The 25,039-nt window shown below is 36.5% G+C and overlaps 1 protein-coding gene across 1 annotated transcript in view; it reads right to left on the reverse strand.

The window, feature by feature from the left end:
- The window catches only part of CNTLN (centlein), a 248,974-nt gene that overhangs the window by 41,921 nt on the left and 182,014 nt on the right, over positions 1–25,039 (reverse strand). The window contains exon 19 of the mRNA XM_023758906.1: positions 5,855–6,043. Coding sequence (XP_023614674.1) covers positions 5,855–6,043 — 189 coding nt within the window. The remainder of the gene's footprint in view (positions 1–5,854; positions 6,044–25,039) is intronic.

Consider the following 25,039-nt stretch of genomic DNA (forward strand, 5'->3'; position numbering starts at 1 on the left):
CCCCAACCCCCTGATTGACCTGCTCTGTGTGTGACAGGGTATGGAGCCCCAACCCCTCTGATGGGCCCTGCTCTGTGAGTGACAGGGGGCAGCGCCCCAACCCCCTGATCGGCCCTGCTCTGTGAGTGACAGGGGGCAGCGCCCCAACCCCCTGATTGGCCCTGCTCTGTGAGTGACAGGGGGTGGCGCTGCAACCTCCCCATCGACCCTGCCTTGAGTGTGACAGGGGGCGGTGCCCTAACCCCCGAATCGGCCCTACCCTGAGCGTGACTGAGAGTGTCATCGCAACCTCCCGATCTGCCCTGCTCTGTGCATGACAGGGGGCGGCGCCCCAACTCCCCAATTGGCCTTGCTCTGAGCCTGACCAGGGGCTGAACCTAGGGATTGGGCGTGCCCTCTGCCACCCGGGAGCAGGCCTAAGCCAGAAGGTCGTTATCTCCCGAGGGGTCCCAGACTGCGAGAGGGCACAGGCCGGGCTGGGGGACCCCCCTACCCCCCCAAGTGCACAAATTTTTGTGCACCGGGCCTCTAGTATGTAAATAAAAAACTTGAAATAATTTTCCAGCCAACCTCCTGGATCACAAGAAATAATAAATTGCTATTGTTTTAATTTTTATATTAAATATATTAATTTTCTTAAAAACCCAAGGCTACCTCAACATGGCAATTGTGCTGAATATTAGAAGTTTTAATTAAATATCTGTGTAATGCAATATAAATGTCCATATTTCACATGTTTACAGTGATGAATAGTGTTTTATTTCTAGCACTGATAGATGTTCCACACTAGTGAATTTACCAGATAATTGAAGCTTTTGCTTTAATTATTAATCTTAAATTCTCTTTGGAAAGACTGCTTATTCATTTAGAAATATGTATATCTATTATTACATTAAACTAAAAGTAATACTTTATTATAGTAATATTATATTATAAATATCATTTTATGAATTATGTCATATTACTATATCTATTATATTATCACTAAATCATTATGTAGTGTTGCCTTTAAAAACTATTACGATGACATAAAGGACTACTTATCCCTACTCTAAATGGTACCAGGCTGCTGCTTTTTAAATTTTGTATTTTTACCTTAATTTATTTATATTTCCTTTTTCTCCTTGTCATAATCTCTTGCTTCTGTCAATATTCCTGACTAAAAATAATTATCCAGCCCTTTAATATGCATACCTCTAGATTGCTTCTTCTGAGGTGTTTTTGTGCTGAGAAGTTGAACAAATAAACTTATTAGAGCTGCATGTAAGATAAAAGGCAAGAGGCAGTAAATGAAGCCTGACAATATCTTCAGTGGAATAAATTAAGTAGATTTTAAGATAGCTTTTTTACTCTATTCTGTTTTTAAACTTAAGGCTGCTATTTTAGGTGGCTCACTTGCTGTACCTCTGACTTCTGGAAAATTGAGGGATTACTGAATTATAACAAATGAAAGAATGCCAGCTTGATATGTACTTTTGCCAAGATCTTTAAATCTCACAGGTACTCTATTTGATCCTCAAAAGTCCTTATTTAGCAGATAGAAAGGTATCCCTGCTTTAAACCTCTGGAGAAGTTAAATAATTTCCTCAGTCAGGTCCTACAAGAAGTTAAAGGACAAAGAGTGATCAAAACCCAGGTCCTCTGACCCTTTTCCAGTTCCTACTATATTACACTTATCTGCAGCATGACTTAAAATCTGGAGTGAAATACCAGAATATACTTCAAAAATGTCTCAGAGGTGAGAACCCATCCTGGTTAGAGCTTTCCTATCTAAGTTTGTTAAATATATATATTTTTATATTTTCATAGTGAATGAGTAAGAAAGAGCATGGACTCTGGAGCTAGGTAGCTTGAGTTTGAATCTCAGCCTTAACACTTAGTAGCTGTATGCCTTGGACAAATGACTTATTCTCTCTGTCTCGGTTTTTTTTTTTCAATTGTAAAATAGAAATATTAATAAAACTTTTCATATAGGGTTGAAATGAGAATTAAATGAGTTGATATTTGTAAAGGACTTAGACCTAGCCTAGAAATAAATTATATATAATGAGTAATAGTTGAAAAAAACTATTCATTATTAACTTACTGGGAAACTGGAAGATAGCATAGCATGTACAAAAAGGAATGTTTTCAACAATTAGGAAGTCAAAGAATCAGAGATATAAATTGGAGTACCATTCAAACCAGACTGCATAAAGAACTTCAAAATAAACTAAATATAACTACTATAACCAGAAGGAATTTATAGGTCTCTAAATATTTTATTACCTCGATATGAAGTTGTACCTTGGAGAAACATGTCTAATATGGGTAAACTAAAATGCACATGAGCACTCCAATTACTGAATGAACCACATATATCTAAGAAGTACACCTAAGAATTTGCATAGAAAAGCCTAAAATTAATTGGATAAAATAAAAAAGATGTATATAGACCTTTAAGAGATTCAAATCTAGCCAGTTTTTCTTAATTAAGCATAAAAACATCAGCTAGAAAATAAGTTATTTCTTGGAAAATTTTGTTAGCAATTTGATACCTATTATGGCTGAACGAAGTTCATATGTTGAAGTCCTAACCCCTAGTACCTGAGAATGTTAATGTACTTGGATAGGGTCTTTAAAGAGGTAATTAAGGTAAAATGAGGTCATATGGGTGGGCCTTATACCAATATGACTGGTGTCCTTATAAGAGATGAGGACACAGACCACACACACTGAGATACAACCACATGAGGACGTGGCAAAAAAATGGCCATACAAGCAAAGAATAAAGGCCTCAGAAGAAACCAAACCTGTTTATACCTTGATCTTGAACTTCCTGACTATGAGAAAATAAATTTCTATTATTTAAGCCACCTAGTCTGTGGTATTTTGTTATAGCAGCCAGAGCAAACAGATGCAATATTGAAACAAAAACTTGTAGTATCAGAAAGTATTATGTACTTAGAGGAAACTGGTCTTGTAGAATATTTCCAGATTGAAACATGGAACAAGACAAAAGTAAAGATTTATCCTTTTTGTCCCTATGCAGCCTGATTAGTGTTCTGGGACTCCAGGGTAGTTATGGACAATGTCAATTCAAACTTACATCAAGCATGATCTATTGCTTTAGGCATTCTCATCAGTGTCACCCTTGTGACTCACACATTCCTCCAAAGCAGTGGTTCTCAACCTTCCTAATGCCGTGACCCTTTAATACAGTTCCTCATGTTGTGGTGACCCCCAACCATAAAATTATTTTTGTTGTTACTTCATAACTGTAATTTTGCTACTGTTATGAATCATAATGTAAATATCTGATATGCAGGATGTATTTTCATTGTTCGTGACCCACAGGTTGAGAACTGCTGCTCCAAAGTGAGAGATAAATTTATAGGTGGGTAAAAACTTACATCATGAGAGACTATAATGTAAATAACACAGATTTTCATATGGGCCTATTATTACCAAAACTAGAGGCCTGGTGCATGAAATTCATGCACTAGGGGTGAGGGGGGTCCCTCAGCCTGGCCTGCACCCTCTCACAGTCTGGAAGCCCCATGATAGATCACCCCAAAGAGGTAGGCCCTGCCCACTCAGCCGGAGCTCCATGATGGATCGCCCAGGCAGAAGGAGGCCCCGCCCACCTGCCGGTAGCCTGAACTTCCCTCTTTGAGGCAACTGTGGAGGCCCCCGATTGACTGCCCCACTGACCAGTGACCTGGACTTCTCTCTATGGGGTAATCGTGGAGTCCCCCAATTGATCGATCGCCCCTCTGGCCGGTGGCCTAGGCCTCCCTCTACAGGGCTATCATGGGGCGATGGCCGGGCCCCCGACCAATTGCATCGCACCGCCTTGGCTGGCCTGGCGCCAGTGGGTGTCATAGCATGGTAGTCCTGCTGTTCAGCCATTCGATCGATTTGCATATTATGCTTTTATTATTATAGATTAGGTTATACCAGTGGTTGGCAAATTGTGGCTCTCGAGCCACATGCGGCTCTTTGGCCCCTTGAGTGTGGCTCTTCCACAAAATACCAGGTGCGGGCGTGCACGTACAGTGCAATTGAAACTTCGTGGCCCATGCGCAGAAGTCGGTATTTAGTGGAAAAACCACACTCAAGGGGCCAAAGAGCCGCATGTGGCTCACTATCCGCAGTCTGCTGAGCCACAGTTTGATGACCACTGTGTTAGACCATTAGTAGGAAGTAAAATTAAATAAATAAAATATAAATAAACTGAAACCTATTAGCAATTTAAAATTTTTTAGAAATCAGATTAGACATTACTAGATTTAACATTCTATTTTATTTTGGTGAAAACTGAAGTTATGTAAGGAAAAGGCAGACTTACATATAAAAAGAATCACAAAACTATGAATTAAAGATCTGTAATAGATAAGATAAAAAAAAATTTTACCCTCGCTGGTTTGGCTCAGTGTATAGAGCATCGGCCTGCAGACCAAATGGTCCCGGGTTTGATTCCGGTCAAGAGCACGTACCAGGGTTGCAGGCTCCTCCCCAGCCTGGACCCTGTTGGGGCTTGTGCATGAGGCAACCAATGGATGTGCTTCTCTCACATCGATGTTTCTCTGTCTTTCCCTCTCTCTTCTACTCTCCCTAAAAATCAATGGAAAAATATCCTCAAATAAGGACTGACCAAAATAAAATAAAATAAAATAAAATAAATAAATATCTCAATGATTTTATCCTCTATATAGAAACCTAAACACTGGAATGCTCTATTTATATATTTTATTCCACTTTTTCAGACACAGAAACACATTTTAAGAAAAGATACATGCACCAAAGCCTAAAACTATTTTCCTCACATTTCTATTATGTCAGGTATTTAAACTTATAAAATGTAGTGGTTGAGGCAAGTTCTGTACAGAAACACTGTCTAAAGAATATGGTATTTAAAAGCATCTAAATTAATTCCAGTGTGTATATCTGATTATTTAAAAAGCAAAATATTTTCAAGCAATGATACATTCATTTACTTTAAACTCAATCATATTTTATCTTATTAGTAATTGCTCATTTGAAGATATTATTGGCAAGTGCACACATATTTTAATTGAAAACAACTGAGATATTTGACAATTCAGTATTTTAATACTCTCTTAACAGTCACAGTTATTCTACTCCTAACAGACTCTGCATTTCCAACCAGAATTTTCTTTCCATTGTTTCTCATTATAGTAATGGTACCATATACATTGTCCCTTTAGCTTCCAGCTAGAAATCCCCACTGAAGAAAATATGTGAGGAATAAATGAGTTTTTTTAAACAGCAAGATAATTCTATTTAAATTAAGGTTAGCCTTATTTTTAAGTTGTTGACAGTTTCACCTGGACTTAACTACTATTTTTTATAAACAAAAGAAACACTGCTTTTTATTCTTACTCTCAGGTTTAACTTACTGAAATTTATTAAACCCACCCACCTTTGCTCTGTACTTCTCCCTCCCCTCACTTGCCTCCAGCTACCTCATCTGCAACCAACAACAACCAAATTAAAATAATAGCGAGTGTGTAAAGGGAAGCATTCTACTTATGTTGATAATTACTATTTGAAAGGAATTCTGTTCAGTAGAGGGAGGAATGGGGGGCAGAGAGTTGAGCAATAATGTTCAGTTTTCATCATCTCTCAAGTTAGGATGATATCATGGTGTGTTGTCATTTTTTTCAGAGAATAGTATTATGAATTACTAGATAAGAATTTACCTGGTTAAACTAGAAAGATGAGGTCAGTTTTAATAATTTTTTGATTATTTATACCATAATTTACCATTGTTACTAGAATTAAATTAGAATAAAAGTGTCTCTAAGAGTCAGTAAATGAGTGTTTCATCTTTAATAAAAATTATAGTCACCTTTAGTTTGCACTGTAATTGCTTCATTTCCAAATCCATGCTTCTTGAAGGACCAAGTGATGTAACTTGTATCCGTGGAATTGTTACCTGGGAAACTTCTCCCAAACTTGTGATTTCAGATGAGGACTCCAATTTCTTTAATAAGTCTTCTTTTTCTTTCCGAAGATCAGCCAAATCCAAATTTAGCTTCTTTTTTTAAAAAAGAAAATAAAAGTAAATGTATTATAAAAGTAATTACATTTGATATAACACTTATCAGCATAAAATCCTACAAGCAGAAAAATGCTAAGGAAAAGAAATAAAATTAATTATAAAATAGCTATTATAAAAATTATAACCTCTATGAGTTTTTTTCTTAAGGTTGTAGGGCTTGTAAAGGTTAAAACAAAAATGGACCAGCTGTACTCAATAGCTTTTGGCTGGCTGGTCCTCACTCACGGTGTGCTATTTCTATGCCTTCACATATACATGGGTGAGCCAGAGATTCACATATGTGATAACCTTGACTTCAGGGCTGATGTACTTAACTGGTAAAAGCCAAGCTGGAGCAGGACGAGATAACAGATGTTAGTTGTTTATTCCATTGGGTAGGTCTTACCATTCTATATAGCAGCCAAAATGCTTCTCATTTAGCAACATAAATGTTAAGTCCAATTAGCAGAAGAGGCTTATTAGAGATTTAGATCAAATAAATAGCATATAAACAAATTTGCTCACTCTTATGAACTTGATTGATAGTTGACAAGTCCTTTTTGTAATGTTGAGGTAGACTGCACTAAACTCCTTACATCTGAATTTTTAATTACATAAACATTTTACTAAATGACATACTGGCAATGTTTTTATGAAACCGTGTAGAACAAACTGTCTTAATGTTATCCCTGCTCACACCAATCTGTAGTCAGCAGAATGCCACCAAGCTGTAAAGGCATAGCAACCCAGAGCTCCTGAAGAGGATAACTGCACTACTATTTTATTATTCCAAAGAAGCTTGTAATATGGTAGTTTAGCATAAGGAACAATTAGACAAAATGGTACTGAAACCTCTCAGAGGGGGGGAAATCTGTCTTTGTTAAGAATTCTAATTAGAAACAGTAAAAGATGTAGCTAACGTGCAGAGTAATATAAGACTTAATAACAAGTATTAACACTATATTTAAAAACAACTTCTAGAAACTATACAAATAAATCTATAATTCCATTTTTATCTATGTATGCATGTGTATACTGTTAAATATGAGTATATCAGATCACTGATTTAAAACTACGATTTGATATTATACTAGGTTTTCATGAAAAAAAGTATACTTGCTAAAAAAACAATTTCTTTGGTTATATTTTAACTTATGATCTAAAAGTATGATTCTATGGAATCTCAGGAAAGATTCATTCATGAGTTTTCCCAAAGGTACCTAATAATTAATATCTTAAAGTAAACTCATAATTTCCCTAAAACTGAAAATCTTACTGGTTACCATCCAAGCTTGTATCTATCTCCCTCCCTATTTACTGATTTTCTATGTCCAATCAATAGTCAGGTTCTACAAGTTATGTGATGTTTCTCATATTCATTCCCTGCTGCCACTTTTTAAAATTTTTTAAAAATATATTTTTATTGATTTTTTACAGAGAGGAAGGGAGAGGGATAGAGAGTCAGAAACATCGATGAGAGAGAAACATCGACCAGCTGTCTGCTGCACACCTCCCACAACCAAGGTACATGCCCTTGACCGGAATAGAACCTGGGACCTATCAGTCCGCAGGCCGATGCTCTATCCACTGAGCCAAACCGGTCTTGCCCTTATTGCCACTTTTTAATGAAGACTCTCCACTGGGAGTACTGTAATAACACTCCTCCCTGCAACTTATTTCCTAAAACATCACTGACCTGTATTCCTTTATTCAAAAACCCTTCAAACTTCTGCACCTATGTAGAATAAAGCTGGGATGTTTGTGGTTATATTAGGCTCTCTAAGATTTACCTTCAGTTCATGTTTCAGTCAGACAGCACCTGCAGTCAAACTTGCCTGCCATTCCCCAAACATGTCTGCCATTTCTCCATCAAGGACTCTACACATGGAGTTTCCTTCTGCTGAATTCATTCTCATGCTTAAAGAGCAACTTATTATTTCCTCCTTTATGAAAATCCTGTATACTTTATTCTTTTTCCTCAACAAAGCAGCTCCCCCATTTTCTTAGCTCCCATAGCAATGTGCCTGTTTCTCAACCAGGAGCCCCAGTAAATCTATGCGAGAGGACTGTGACTTTGTTCACCTGTGTATTCCCTATAGTATCTACAAACAATGCTTTCTATATAGTAAGAACCAAAAGAATGGTTTCAAAAACTCAAGTCTTCCTATTTGCAGCACAGATGGTGCTGAAAAGACAAAAATTAATTTCAGTGGGTATTTATAATCCATTAGTTTATCACTATATAAATTTAAATACACTTTTATTAGCCATGTCATATCATTAGCTTTTACTTAAGTAGCGTGCATTGGAACACTTATCAATCCTGGAAGTAAATGCTCTGCATCTAAATTGGACTTTTGAGATTTTAATTTGGTGAGACATAATTCATGGCTACAATTCTAGGTGGGTCCCAGGCAACTCAGAAAACTAAACTTCGATGAGGCTCTTCACTTCCTATGAACAGTCCTGGCAGCTTCTTTCATTTGTCAAATGTGTATGCCATTCGATTTCTGTCTATTCCTTTCACAATGGCAGATCCAGACACTGTAAATATATCCTTCATTGAGGAGAAACCAAGCCAATAAATGTTTTCTCTACATATATGTAGATTCTAATTTTAATTTAACAATATAAAAATTAAGAAATACTGAAATTTGGAGATAATAAACCCAATAACTTAGAATATATTAAAATGTAAATCATGTTTTGCTTAAACAATATTTAAAATCTGCACCATTTAAAATATATTTCTCATATTAGTTATTTATGCCTTGAAATAAGAGCACTTGTCAAAATAGAGAAAACAGGCCATCAATCTGGAACCTTCTGATTATCCCTTAGAATTTTGGACAGATAATTATGGCTCTGTTACTTCTCTTAGTCTAAGAATTCTATTTCTTATTTGAGAAATACTATAGATGAGACAAGAAGTACAAATAAAACCTTCTTTGTTTACCAATACTCTTGCTTTGGCATGTGAGACTACTTCTGTGGCAATCCTGTTAGAAAGAGATTTGCAGTAAAATCTACCAATAAATTGAGATTACTAGTAGTCATTTTTAAAATCAGGAGCATGTTTCTTATTTCTATATTATTGCATTTCTATCTACCATCAAAGATTTAAAAATAAATATTTGTTATATTATATTAAAACCATAAATGATAAGAAAACACAGGAAGACTCATCATCTCTGAGGTCTACTCTGGGGTCTACTGCTTACCAGCTGAGTGATGTGGGCAAGCGGGCATTTCACTTTCTGTCCTCATGGAAAACAGAGATGCTGCTGCTTACCTAGCAAAGGTAATTTTGAGGGCAGAGTTTTCTTAAATATCAATGATAGCACTGGGTAAATTTTAAGTACACAGCATTATTGTTAGCATTATTATCTTGTGGTAAATGCAACCATGTAGTATGAGGAATGTTTTAAAGGCCAAGGACCTGGATTAACAAAAAGCTTTCTTATATATGTACTAGTAGCCCTAAGCACGAATCCGTGCGCCAGTAGGTCGCTGCCGCCCTCCTGTAGCTCTCTGCCCACTGCCCTGCACTCCTGTAGCTCTCTGCCCACTGCCCTGCGCTCCTGTAGCTCTCTGCCTGCTGCCCCGCCCTCCTGTAGCTCCCTGCACCTTCCCCTCATACCTTGTTGCCCTGCCCTCTCCTGAAGCTCTCTGCCTCCCGCTTGCTTGCTGCCCTGCCCCATCATGTACCTCTCTGCTGCCCACTTGTAGCCAGTTGGTCGCTGCCGCCCTCCTGTAGTTCCCCCCTCCCCCCTCCCCCCTCCCCCCTCACCCTCTCATAGCTTGCTGCCCTGCCCACTCCTGTAGCTCTCCATAACCCGCTTGTACCTCGCTGGCCCACCCTCCTACGGATCAGTGATCTGGTCGTGTCACACTTGGTCTTTATGCCTCAGAGCGTAATGGCTAATTAGCATATTCCTCTCTTATTATATAGGATGATAATCCTATCATTTCTCATGGCAGAAATCTTACTTTGTCTTAAGTTACGAGTTATTTGTTTGATCTTTATTTAAGATCACTACTGGACTACAAGTTTATTGAAGGCAAATGTGTGTTACTCTATATCTCGGCAGTACAATCCCTCTATAATCTTTTAAGTCTATTCCAATTTAAAAGTTGACTTCAATAAGTACTGAGATTTGTATTGATTTACATGTATTCAATATTCTAACCAAAGGTTATAAAATAGAACTTAACACTATAAAAGTTTAAAACTAGATATTAGTTATTATTTATTTAAATATAACATTGAAGAAGCATTAATCTCTGAACAGGAAAGAACTCTCTAAGCAACTGTAAGAAACAAGTACATGTTGGAGAATCCATTCTTCAGTAATGGGCAAAGCAAAGGATTCCTTCTGTAATAGGGCAAAGATGGTTGACAGAATTCTCAGATGATCCCCAATAATCTATGCTCTTGTACAATTTTCTCCCCCGTATGTGGGTGGGACCCATGGATATGATGGGCTATCGCTCCAATGATTGCATTATTTGAATTATATCATATACAAATAGAATTCTGTAGATGTAAATTATGGCCCTTAATATGACTTTAATTTCCTCAAAAGCAAGATTATCCTGGCTGGTCCTAAACTAATTAGGTGAGCCCTGTAAAAGAAGGCCAGGGGCCCTCCCTGGTCAGAGAGATTCTCCTATTGATCTTGAATAAGTAACTTGGCAATGTTGTAGGGGACTATAAGTCAAGGATCTAAGGGAGGCCTGGAGAGCTAATAATGATCCTTGACCAGCAGCAATCAAGAAAACAGGGATCATCCTGGCCAGGTGGCTTAGTTGGTTGAAGCATCGTCCCGTGCACCAAAAGGTGAGGATTTAAAAAAAAAAAATTGGGACCTCAGTCTTGCAACCACAGGAACTGAATTTTTCCAACAAACACTTGAGCTTGGCAGAAAAGCCTGAGCTCGAGGAAGGAAAGCAGTCTGGCTGACACTCTGATTGCATCCTTGCAATACTCTAAGCAAGGGATCCACTAAGCTGTGCCAGATTCCTGACCCTCAGAAACTGTGAGGTAATGAGTGTGTATGTTATTTCTAAGCTGATAAATTTGTGGTAATTTGTTATGTAGCATGGAAAAAAAGTGAATCCCAATTTTTTTTTTAAAAAAATCAACCCTTTTCTTGAACCTATTCCTTGTTCCCTTTTGTCACCTTGCCCGACCTTGAGCAAGTATTCTAAACTCCATAGTATATTGTATATATAATATCCTCACTCTGATTTAGTTTTCTATTCCTTAACCATAATTTTGTGTTAATTTTATTTCTTCAATTGCTTTTTAAAAAATATATATTTTTATTGATTTCATAGAGGAAGGGAGAGGGAGAGAGAGAGAAAAACATCAATGATGAGAGAGAATCACTCATCAGCTGCCCCCTGCATGCACCACACTGGGGATTGAGCCCTATCCAGGAATGGAACCTGGTCATTAAAACCTCCTAGTTCAGCCCTAACCGGTTTGGCTCAGTGGATAGAGCTTCAGCCTGTGGACTCAAGGGTCCCAGGTTCAATTCCAGTCAAGGGCATGTATCTTGGTTGCGGGCACATCCCCAGTAAGGAGTGTGCAGGAGGCAGCTCATCGATGTTTCTCATCGATGTTTCTAACTCTCTATCCCTCTCCCTTCCTCTCTGTAAAAAATCAATAAAATATATTTAAAAAAACAAACAAAAAAACCTCCTGGTTCATAGGTCAATACTCAATCACTGATCCATACTGGCTGGGATTCTTCAAATGCTTTTTAAAAATTGTTCCATTTTCTATGCTAGAAATAAATTGCCTCTATGAGATCTGCACTTTGTAGTTTAATTGCCAAGCAAAACTCCTATAGCCAGAAGCTTCCTTTTGCTGCTTTCAACTGTAATTATGGAATCCCATGAACAAGGTAGATAAGTGAACCTCCCTTGACATCTCTCCCTTTTTCTCTTATGTGGTTCATTCATAATTTTTTTTCTGGACCCCAACTTAACATTTTCTGGAAGATTTTGATATAGAATATCTAGATTCAGAAACTGGCTCAATATCTATCATTCATTCTTTTTTAATTTTCCACCCACTTCCTTTTTTTAATTGTTGACAGTATTACAGATGTCTCCTATTTCTCCACCCTATACCCCTTCAACCAGCCTTATCCATTCATTCTTTTTATACATACTATGTAGTAGGAACGGTACTAACTCTATGCTTTCAATGGTAAACACTAAAGTTATTCTTACCTTTAGGTAGCTACCAGTCTATAACCTAGAAATATATAAAGAAATAAAACAGGGACTAAGGAAACTGCTGCTGCCTTTAACATTTGTCTGGTAAGTGCTTGTTATAGCCAGTTTCCTTCCATGCATCCCTCTTGATTTCTTTTGTCAAGTGTCTCCTCGATGCATGCTAGATAGAACATTAAAGACCACAGCTACAGCAACCACTCCTATGCTTTCCAAAGGGAAAGGATCACCAGTAAACCGAGGGCAGTCCTGAGGAGATCGAGGATCTCTTCTCCAGGCTTGGTAAACATTTTAATGTTCAAGAATGAATGATCAGAAAAAGTCAAACAAGGCCCATGAAAAACATTTTCTTCTACAGTGCAAGTGAAAAGAAGTAAAAAGAAATAAAAGGCTTTTGTGAAAAGTAAAGGGCCTAAAAAATTAAAAATTGTTCCATTTTCCTAATCACACTGCACAGTGTGATTTTAGATACTCTTTGATCTTGATGTCTCCAAAGAAGAAAATACTCACTATCTGCCTATTCAAGGACATGCTGCTAGTAGTGACACATGTAATGAAAATGCTTTTGAGTATTCAACTAGTTTAGGAGCAATGTTCCAAGGGAAAGGAATAGGATGTGGTATAGCTCTTCACTTCTAATAAGAGGCAGTTTCTGACCTAACATTTTTCTGAACAGTGGCCACACTATAGCTTTGAAAGTCACTGTTCTTCTCCCCATGTTTTCTTGCCACTGGATTAGAAACAATGTAATGATCCATTTAAAAATTTGGAAAGCATTTTTAGTTAGGACAGTGGGGTCTGAAAAGTAGACACATGGAAATTCTAAAAAATCCATCTAAGTGTGAGGTTGAATGTCAGGGTCACAGGAGCTGGGTTTCTGGGAAGTCTACAGAGGAAATCGTTGGTGGCAGAAGGATTCTTTCTAGTCTAAGCTGGGGCAAAAGTTAGATGTCAAACGTTGAGAAAGGTCAATAAGTAACCAGAGTAAAAAATGAGGGTCAGTTCCCATCTATAAGAATGTTGGAGTCTGTTATTTTTCTTTCCCTTTTGAAACCCAAAGGCCTTGACAGTCAAAGTAGGGAAAGCAATCATTAATTGGAAATAATGTTTCCAATTTTTTACCAAAATCTTTAATCTTGAATTCTGCATATGACTGAGAATATTAACACTTGGAGTGCGGGAAACGAGTTAAGTCGGCTCGCGTGAATTGCGCGTACTCCGCGGGAGCCGTCTTTAACTCGGTTCATATAGATTTGCGGTGGAGTGCGGGAAACGTGTAAACTCGGGCCGATTGTAACTGCGTATTACCAAATATTTGTTTGTAATCCACCCTTTTGGTGGATGGAACAAAACCAAAAGACAGAGCCATCTTATATTTTGGCGGGAAATTCACCCACACTCCAAGTGTTAAATGAAAGTATTTCATGGTAAATAAATAAATAAAATCATTTATATCTCATAATAAGATTATTCTGGATCATACTTGAGTATAAGCAGCAATTTTATTTTATTTTTTTAATTTCATAGAGGAAGAAAGATAGAAACATCAATGATGACAGAGAATCATTGATCGGTTGCCTCCTGCACACCCCCTACTGGGGATCAGCCTGGGACACCCTTCAGTCCACAGGCCAATGCTCTATCTATTGAGTCAAACCAGCTACGGCTAGAAGCAGCAATTTAAAAATCTCATTATTGTGATTTTTAAAATTTATATCATAATTTTGTTACCAGAATCAAAGCAAAAGAGACTGAGAGAAAATTGTGGTTGAACAATATCTATGTAAATCCTATGGGCAAGAATCTCCTAGAAAGTCACCATAATCTTAATGATCTTTCTCCCTCTGTGAATAAAATCAATATTCTTTCATTGGGAAATTATTTTTTTAAGGAACAAAACTAAAAGAAATAAAATTCTGTGCATTGTACATATATAAGACTAAAAGCATAGTCACTTAATTAAAACATTATATGAGATACAAAGAAAATTACATGGGTTTCTAGGTTGCTAGGAGAATATTTTCCATACAAGTGCTTATCTACAAAAATAAATGGCTCAGATTAATAACTCTTTCAAATTAGTAACAAGTGTATTATACTTAAAACATGAGTTTTCCTTTGTTATGATACTTGAGATCTTCTAGAAAAGAAATTAAAATTTTAAACCACCAACCAAAAAGAGGAAAAAGAACAAAGATCTTAGGCAGAGATGAGGTTATTTATATAACAAAATTTCTTATGAAAAATATACTGAGTTACTACATCACCCATTTATAAACCATTTTCTGACAAATGCAGTTATTAAAAGCCTACAAGATGTTTCACAAAATGTCAAGCAAATGAAGGTAAGATAGAGGACTTTTTACCAATGCTTTTGCTAGTAGTTAGACTTCAGTAGCCTTTAGAGACCATTAAGTACCCTTTGGCTAATTGGCCATTGGTAGATTAATCCTCTTTTTATTCTAGCAGCACTATTTTAACACCCTTTACACTCTGTCAGTATAGTGTCTGAATGACAAAATAATATTGCGCATGAATAATAAGCAGAAAAGTTAAATTAACATTTCATGTTTCATATGCCATACCTATGTGTCAGAAGAACTTTCTTTATAAGTCACTGACATTCAACTTTTTAAAACAATCTCATGTTGACATCTTATTGAGGTGAATCTCCTAATTACTGCTAATTGCCTATCAAGAAAAAAAACCTCTATTCATGAAGTGCAGTTGTCTAGTACAGATGAACCCAGCTCCAGTGTGCACATTAAAGACAAAGCTTGACACTTATCGTGCTACTTTGTTATAAGGTCATACTAAATATGGTTAGCAATTAACAAAGCAGTTTTTTTATGGTACTGGAGATGCCAATCTGTCTTGATGTGTTCAAATTAGATTCTGTCAGAGAAATATGGATATCTGCATATGGATAAGAGAGAGAAGTGCTACTCTCAGTAACATTTACAAGAAGTAAAATTAATTCAATGCCCCTATACTTTGTCATGCAAGTTCTAGGTAATGCCCAATTAAATAATTATTTTGTCAATATGTTTGAATAGGACTTCTCAAAGTGAAAATCACTGTTATTTCAAGGATCAAATTATTTTTTAAAGTTTACTAATACTTTAAATTCTCAAAACAACACCAGATACTGAAAACATTTAAGATGTATTTTTAATTTGTTTTAATAGTTTTGACATTATAGGCATTTATAATAAGTATTAATCTGTGATACTAGCAATATAGTGTGCTTCTAAATAATCTGAATAACTAAATTAATGAATATTAACTGAACTGAAATTAAACCACATCACTTAAACGTCTATCCACACAACTATGAAAAAAGGATCAGTAAACATATATGCGAAGTTTGAAAAATTAACTAATACAACTGTCTTTCAAGTATTCATGAAAAAACATATGATATATTCATAGCAACAAGAGCTGAGTTGCAGGTTTGTTATTTCAAATTCTCTATTTTAGTTAACAAAAATAAAAGTCTCTGTAAAATTTAGATACCAAATATATATACAGATACAGACATTCAGAACCAAAAGTATACTCAGAATAATTCATCATCATTACTAGCATAAGAATTTCTCAATGTTATATGGTAATAGTATCAGTTCAATTTTTGCCCTCTTAGACATTTGATCTACATACGGCATTCTTCTTAATGACTATCAAGTTGCAACGCTTTCCCATTCTGAGTCCCTTCATCAATAGGAATGAAAGAGGACAGCAGTGACATCTGATGTCTCAAAGGATAAACTGAGCAATGTCTTTTTAAAGCCTTCTTTTTCACTCTCCTTCCCCTACTTTATATACTCAGCTAATCATATAGAAATATCTACTACTCATATGTATTGTATACACATATCCTTTTTAATTCTATTCTCCCCAATCCCTTTGTCAATATTTTTCTCAGTAACTTTAGTTTTGTGGGAGCAAAAAGAAAAATTCCACCCCAATTAAAATACTCAAACAATGAAGATAAAAGAAAAATAAATAAATAAATAAATAAATAAATAAGTAAGTAAGTAAGTAAGTAAACTGGCTAAATCATCAAAAAATATTACTTGGTGTTTCAGTGTGATGTTAATTCTGTATCTAAGTAAAAAACAGCCATAATATTTCAAGTGAAGTTATAGGGAATGATTGAGTTATCAGGAACAAAGACTATCAAACTATAGAATATCTGCAGAAGTCTCAGGAAGTCTGTCTCATCCTCCTCTAATTAAACTTGGTTTTCCTAAGCAACAGATTTCAATACTTTTATTTGATTGTTTTTCCATCCTCCTGGGATGATACTGCTTCTTATTGTACTGTATTTTATTGCACAAAAAGGTCTTTATGGACTGGCCTGAGGAAACTAATGCTCACATACAGTATTATTACTAAATGGAAGTGAGAGTCTACACAATTAAAAATTGGTCATAATACTTAATTCGTATATAGACTTTAAAAGATATTGGTATTCTTTAAAATAATTTTTGACTTCTAAAATTTTATGTGAGACCATGATATATTTCTGTAATTCATATTTTATAAGATAAAGAATTTTCAATAAATATGCCTCTAAAGAGCATGTATGTGAACATTAAATTTATTTAAATTATACTGGAATCAATTCATAAGGATAATGGAATATCATGCTAATATAAAATATTCAACTTTTGAGATAATAAACCCAAAGGCTTAGGATTGTAATTTCTAGCTCCAACTTTATACCAGTATATTAAAAGTAGTAAAATGACATACATTGATAAGTATGCTCTAAATATAAATAGCATGTTAATATTTAGAAATTGAAATATTTTACTGATAGGGTCAATAGTTAACTGTCTTTCCTCAGATGTAATACATCTAAGCTCTGCAAACAAATTACTTGGATGAAACCCAGTTGGGGGATTTTAAAAATCCTACAACTCATTACAAATTTAACAGCGGTATTACTAAATCTTCATATGATTTTGATTAAATTTATAAATATACCCTACTAAAATTCTCAAGGGAAACAACCCAATAATATTTGTCTCTATTTCCTGTGTTCATTTCAAGAGAATAAAAAATGAAAATTTCTTTAAAAGAATAGTTTTTGCAGTGTTTGAATCTTATAAAATAAGTTTTTGATATCACTTTAAAAATGGGATTCTTGTCATTAAAAACTAAAGTATGTGAAAATTACTAAAAAAATTACCTTTCATGGCATAGAGTAAAAAATTCTTTTAAAAAATAAGAGATTTATAAGATATTTTTCATGTTTCATTTTTAAAAGTTCCTTTTATAACACAAAAATTTCACATAGGAACTTCTTCCATTATCCCTCACTTCATTTTCTATTTCGAATTAATATCTTCTGTTTATCACAATCTTTCAAGGTTTGACATAACAGAGTAGCCACTCAGTAAACTATCTGAATCTCAGCTAGTTGTACTATGTGATTCATATAGATCTTTAGGAAAAAAGTAGTCTGGAGTTCTTTTTATTTTTATTAATGGAACCTGTTTCTCTGCTTTTCTCCTGTATCAGAGATTCTCAAAGAATACATATTGCCTATATATGTATTTTGGAAATAAGTGGGGGCACTTCTGAGTACCACAATGACTGACACTGAAATGGATGAGAGCCAGGAACACTAGATGTACTGCATGTGTAGCACAGAAACTGCCCTGTATCCTGCATGACTTCTAAATTTCCTGCCAAATATTCATGTAGATGAAAATATGTATATCTAAATTAAGGGAAGACTAAAAATGAGAAAGAGAAATCCCTTTCTTAGCTGGTGTCTAGGCTATAAGGATATTAGCACATGGCCAGTATCCATAACCATGAAGAAAGCTAGTCCGAGAGGAAGATATGTGAGATAAAGAGAAACATCAAAGATACTAGAATGTCTGGTTCTGGTTATCACTACTCTTCCCAAGTCTATTCTCTTCAGTTCATCATTTGACTTTTGTAAGCTTTCTTTTTCTTATGTTAGTTTGAGTTCAGTTTCTATTACTTGCTATCAAGAGAGGTCTGCTAATAAAGCGTTCTGAGAGAAGTCCAACCATCTTTTCTCCGTCATTTTCTTTTTGATTCCTCTATGGCATCTGACACTGTTGACCAACTATTCTCTTTTTCTTTCTTTCTTTTTTTAAATATATTTTATTGATTTTTTTTTTTTACAGAGAGGAAGGGAGAGGGATAAGAGAGTTAGAAACATCGATGAGAGAGAAACATCGATCAGCTGCCTCCTGCACACCCCCAACTGGGGATGAGCCCGCAACCAAGGTACATGCCCTTGACCGGAATCGAACCTGGGACCCTTCAGTCCACAGGCTGATGCTCTATCCACTGAGCCAAACCGGTTAGGGCTATTCTCTTTTTCTTGTTAAAAATGTTCCCTTCCTGTTCCTGTATTACAGCACTTTCCTACCTTCTCCTTCTCTGACTCCTCTTCTACCCATATATCATATACTCCCCACCCCAAACTTAACTTGCTGCAAAGATTTGCTCCACCTCCAGCATTCTTTCTCTGGGATAATTACAACAATAGGTTTCTTTCTTCATTTTTTGGGGGGGAAATATTTCAAATATGTAATAGATATATAAAGGAAAATATAATGAATGCCTATAAATCAACCACTCAGCAAAGACAATGAGTTACCAAATACATTTGAAGGCCATGTATCTTTCTCATCTGACTCACCAGAAATAATCATTATCCTGAATACCTTTGATGTTTATAATTCCTTTACGTTTCTTTACTCAAAATACATATTTGCAAAAAGCATATAGCAATTTTAAGACATTCCTTTTTTCACATTTTCACATCTCTAAATTTTACACTCAAATATCCTACTGTTCACTTGTAACCTTCACTTCAGTGACAAATTACCACTTGGTTACAATGATAAGTTTTCATTTATTTCAGCTCCTAGGTATTTACATTTTTTGGCAAGTTCTAATGTTCATTTATAAGGATATTTGCTATATTTTATCCAGCTTTCTTGGTATGCTTTCATATGAGTTTCCCCCACACAATATTTAGTATATTATATTTTCACAAATATACTGTATCATCTACTTTCAAGTTGCTTTAATTAGAATCCTGGCAGGTTTCTTCAATATTTCACATTTTTTAAACTTCCAATTTGTGATTGGTCACCAAACTCTGTTATACCATTGTAAAATATCTTGTTTGTTTACCTAAATCTTTCTATTTCTATTACTATTGTTTGGTACTTATCTTCTGCCTTGACAGTTAAACAGTCTCTTATCTGTTTACTTTGATCTCTATTCTCTCAAACTTGAGTCTCAGTCCTAACTGGACATCAGAACCACCTCAGAGATTTTAAAAACTAGCAAAGTGATTTAATTGCTCTAGGGTAGGGCAATGGGCATACTTTTTTTTTTTTAAAGCAAGTGAGGTAGCATGCAGTTAGGGTTGAGAACCACAACTCTACCAGATTACTGACTATTCTCAACAAACTGCATCTCAACTTTTGCCTTTTAAAGCTTTCCATCTTTTAATGGCTTTGTTCCACACATGCAACTTTCAAAATCAACCAAATTTTAAGTGTAAGGCCAAATGATATTTTTACTAAATAATGACAGCAATAAATGACTGTATATTCCATCTACTACATGTACATATATTATACACACATAGATGCATGCGCACCCCCCCACACACACTCACACACTCCAACCATGCTACATATATCACGATTTATTTATATTGTGATACTCATGTACAACTCCCCTATTTGTACCTTTTATAAGACAAGGACCATATTTAATTTGTGGTTACACATCCCATTATTACAGTGGTTTACATATGTTAGATGCATTAAACTGAATTGTAGCAAACAAACACATATATCTATCCATTTGCAAACCAAACTCTACAATATATGCATATTTAAATATAATAATCCCACAGTGAGAAAAATGTTATAATTTGTCATTTCTAGGCATGTTGCTTTTTAATGAGACATACTTACCTGAAAGTATATTGATGCAAAGAATGAAAACACTACTAAGAATATATTACATAGGAATATAGGAAAACGCTACTGTGCAATATTTTATAAGACTGCTCATTATAAACAGTTGTTCAGGTTACATTTTCTTAATATTCTCTGTGATAAGATTGCAAGTGCATCTGAAAACAGAGTATAAGTATGATTGTATAGCACAGAGTATTCTAAATGATAATAATAGTTCCTTACAAAGTCTAATATAGGACACATATATTCTGTTAATAAATATCACTTGGTTCATCTAGAAGATGTAGGAATAAGACAGTCACGTCCAATTCCACCTGCATTCTCAGCACAGATCCTGGTTTTTGCACAGTTTACCTTGTGAACATGATCCAAGTGACATTTCACAAATTCCTGGATAAATGTTGCTACACTCTGCTAGGAGAGAGACAGGCTATGCCATGCACAGATCAATAATAGCACTGTGTTTCATCAGCCTCAAAATCAAAAGTGCTTCATCTGGCAAAAGCCATGGCCCTGGAGAATCTGATATATATAAACTGAATACCCTACAAGAAATGTATACTATACAAGCTATTGGGGTAGAATAAAAGAAAACTCTCAAAAGAGTTCTCTAGGCCATATTTTGTAAAGCATTCCTTCCCTAACTTTTGGAAATACTGTCATGCCTCCTTTTGTTACACAAAACAATGGGAGTTATATAAAGAGGGAGAAATAGCCTTGGGGGATAAAATTAGTATCCTCTTCTTTTAGAAAACATATAGGGCCATTGTGCAAATCAGGGTTCAGAAAATTAAATACCTATAGTAACTAGAAAGGTAACGTAAGTTTTATGGGTCTAGTAGGATTTGCCACAAACAGGAGATGGTACACCCCATTCTCACTGAAAGCACCATACCACTACATTACTAACTTTCATATCAAAATCATACCTTCCAGCACTTTCATGACACTATTAATCTATTAGCTGGTTTGTCCACTTTTTAGTCAGCTCCTTCAATATCATCAATGCCTTCACTTCCTTAATGTGAATGGATATTCATTCTTGACCTATGTATATCTGGCTCTTCCACTTCTAACTTTCAGATTCATTCTCCAGTTCCTAATCACAAAAGCCTATAGTATACTTCATTTACACGTCAAATTACTACATCAGACTTACTAGATTACAACAGAATTCTTCCTTTATTTTATGCTAAACTTAAAAAAGAAAAGGCTCTGGGAAATGTTGCATATAGGAAATGATACATGAACCAGGCTTAAAAAATATGCATTATAATATAAGTGACTTGGTAAAACTCCATCCTTTTACTGAGAATGTACTATGCTCTGCGAAAGACAATGTTGAGAGAAAGAGAAGACTCATTCTGCCACAGACTGGGAGAAAATATTTGCAAAAGACATACCTGATAAAGGACTATTATCCAAAATATACAAAGAACACTTAAAACTCAGCAGTAAGAAAACAAGCAATCCAATTTAAAAAATGGGTGAGAGGCTCAAGCAAATACCTTACCAAAGAAGATAAACAGATGACAAATAAGCATAAAAAATGATGTGCTATATCATGTCATCAGAGACATGTAAAGTAAAACAACAATAGGATATCACTACACACCTATTAGAGTGGCAAAAATCCAGAATACTGACCACACCAAATGCTGGTGAGAATGTAGAGCAATAGGATTCTCACTCATAGCAGGTGAGAATTCAAAATGGTACAGACTTTAGAAGACAGTTGGTGGTTTCTTACAAAACTAAGCAGATCTTACAATATGATACAGCAATTACATTCTTTAGTATTTACCCCAAAGCACTGAAAACCTATGCGTACACAAAAACCTGCAGACAGATGTTTATAGCAGCTTTATTCTTAATTTCCAGAGCATGGAAGCAATCAAGATCACCTTCACTAGGAGAATAAATAAACTCTGAACATCCAAACAATGGACTATTATTCAGCATTAAAAGAAATGAACTACTGTCCAGCTGGTGTGGCTCAGTAGTCAAGCGTCAACCATGAACCGGAGGTCACAGTTTGATTCCTGGTCAGGGCACATGCCCAGGCTGGAGTATTGATCCCCAGTAAGGGGTATGTAGGAGGCACCTGATCAATGATTCTCTCTCCTCATTGATATTTCTATCCCTTCCTCTCTCTCAAATCAATAAAAAAATTTTTTTTCAAGAAATGAACTCCTGAGCTATGAAAAGACATAAGCACTTAAGGAAGAACCTTAAGTGCTTACTAAGAGAAGGAAGCCAATCTGAAAAGCATCCATATTGTATGATTCCAACTATAGCAATATCTCATTTTATTGCACTTTGCTTTATTGTGCTTCTCAGATGTTGAATTTTTTTACAAACTGAAGGAAGACCCTTCACCAGCAAGAAAATTATTATTTGCTTTATTGTATTATTTGTTTTATCATGGTGGTCTGGAACCCAACCCCAATATTTGTAAAGTATGCCTGTATATAACATTCTTGAAAAGGCAAAACTACGGAGACAGTTGCCAGGGATTGGAGAGGGGGATAAATAAGCATAGCACAGAGGATTTTTAGGCCAGTGAAATGTATAATTTGGACAAATTACACATTTGTCCAAACCCAAAGAATGTACAGCACCTTAAGGTAAACTACGGACTTTGTTTGATGATGATGTATCAATGTAGATTTGTCAATTATAATACATGTACTTCTCTGGGAGGGATATTGATAATGGAGGAATTTATGCATGTATAGGGGCAGGAGTTATATGGGAAACCCTGGTGGCTTCCCCTCAATTTTGCTGTAAACCTAGAGCAGCTCCAACAAATTAAAGTCTTAATAAAAATATACAAATTCACTGCTTACATGTTCTAACTTCTGAAAAACACTAGAACACAGTCCAGCCAAGGAAAGAATTCCCTTTCTTCTGTTCTTTTAATAACATGTTCCTCATTTACATCTGAGACCTCTCCAGAATGCCCTTAATGTCCAAATCTCCAGTATGCAATTCAAAACTCTTCCAGAATCTACCCATTATCCAAAGTTGCTTCCAAATTTTAGTTATGTTAAAATGCCACCCAACTCCCAATACTAAAATCTGTATTAATCTATTCAGGTTGCTATAATCTATACTAATAAAAGGGTAATATGCTAATTAGACCAGACGTCTTCTGGATGTCCTTCTGGACAAAGCCACGGTGGCGGGGGCCATAGCAGAGGCAGTTAGAGGCGATCAGGCCAGCAGGGATAGCAGGTAGGGGTGATCAGGCCAGCAGAGGAAAGCAGTTAGGGGCGATCAGGCGGGTAGGCAGAGGGGTTAAGGGGCAAACAGGCAGGCAGGCAGGTGAGCGGTTAGGAGCCAGTGGTCCGGGATTGCAGGTGAGTGGTTAGGAGCCAGTGGTCCCAGATTGCCCACAGGGATTGGGCCTAAACTGGCAGTCAGACATCCCCCAAAGTCCCAGATTGGAGAGGGTGCAGGCCGGGCAGAGGGACCCCCCCCCACCCTGTGCACGAATTTCGTGCACTGGGCCTCTAGGCTTATATAATAAAAAGCCCAGCGACCAAAACAGCAGAACGACCAGGCTCCAATCTCCTGATGGCAAACTGGGAACCGGGGTAGGTAGTGGCAGGGGTTGGGACTGGCGAGCGGGCAGAATGCTGACCTCTTGGTCCCTCCCCCGGCTGGCAGGCTCTGATCACCCGATGGCGAATGGGGACCCAGGGGTGGATGGCAGGGGATGCGGGCAGTGCCAGACCAAAGCTCCCGCCCCGCTGGTCACCCCACACACAGAGGGCGACCCACGGTGGGGCTGGGGCTGGTGAGTGGGTGGAATGGCCGACCTCTTGGTCCCTCACCCCGGCCGGCCGTCAGGCTCCAATTGCCTGATGGCAAACTGGGAACCCGGGTGGGAGGGGCGGGGCAAGCTGCTGGTAGCCAGGGAAGATGGCCCTGATTGCAGGCTAGGTCTAGGGACTGCACCCGTGCACGAATTTCATGTGCCGGGGTGCTTTAAAAAACAATACTTTCTTACAATTCTGGAGACAGTAACTATGAGATCACAATGCCAGCATGGTCCAATTCTGATGAGAGTTCTCTTTCTGGCTTGCAGACAGTTACTTTCTCACTCTGTCCCCCCATGGTGGAGAGAGAGAGAGCTCTGGTGTCTTTTCTCATCTTATGCAGTGGTTCTCAACCTTCCTAATGCCGCGACCCTTTAATATAGTCCCTCATGTTGTGGTGACCCCCAACCATAAAATTATTTTCGTTGCTACTTCATAACTGTAATTTGCTACTATTATGAATCGTAATGTAAATATCTGGTATGCAGGATGTATTTTCATTGTTCGCGACCCACAGGTTGAAAACCGCTATAAGGGCACAAAGCCCATCATGAGGACCCCCTTCCTTATAACCTCACCTAAACCTAACCACCTCCCCACAAACCCCTCTCCAAATGCTATAACACTAGGGACTGGGACTTCAATATATGATTGGGGTGGGGATAATTCAATCTATAACGATAATACATCTCTTGAAATCCATTTTGTTATTTAAATAAACACAGAGAATAACACAGCTCATATAAATGAATCATAAGGATTATTCTGTTTTTCTAAACATAGTATTTCAGGAGAGAGCTTTTTAGAGAAGAAGTATTACAGTATGTAAAATTTCACAAATATTTACATTTGTTATCTATCAGTTGAATATATATATATATATATATGATATATATATATATATATGTATATATATATATATATATATA

This window comes from Myotis lucifugus, unplaced genomic scaffold (genome assembly GCF_000147115.1).
Source record: "Myotis lucifugus unplaced genomic scaffold, Myoluc2.0 scaffold_144, whole genome shotgun sequence".
Taxonomy (NCBI): Eukaryota; Metazoa; Chordata; class Mammalia; order Chiroptera; family Vespertilionidae; genus Myotis; species Myotis lucifugus.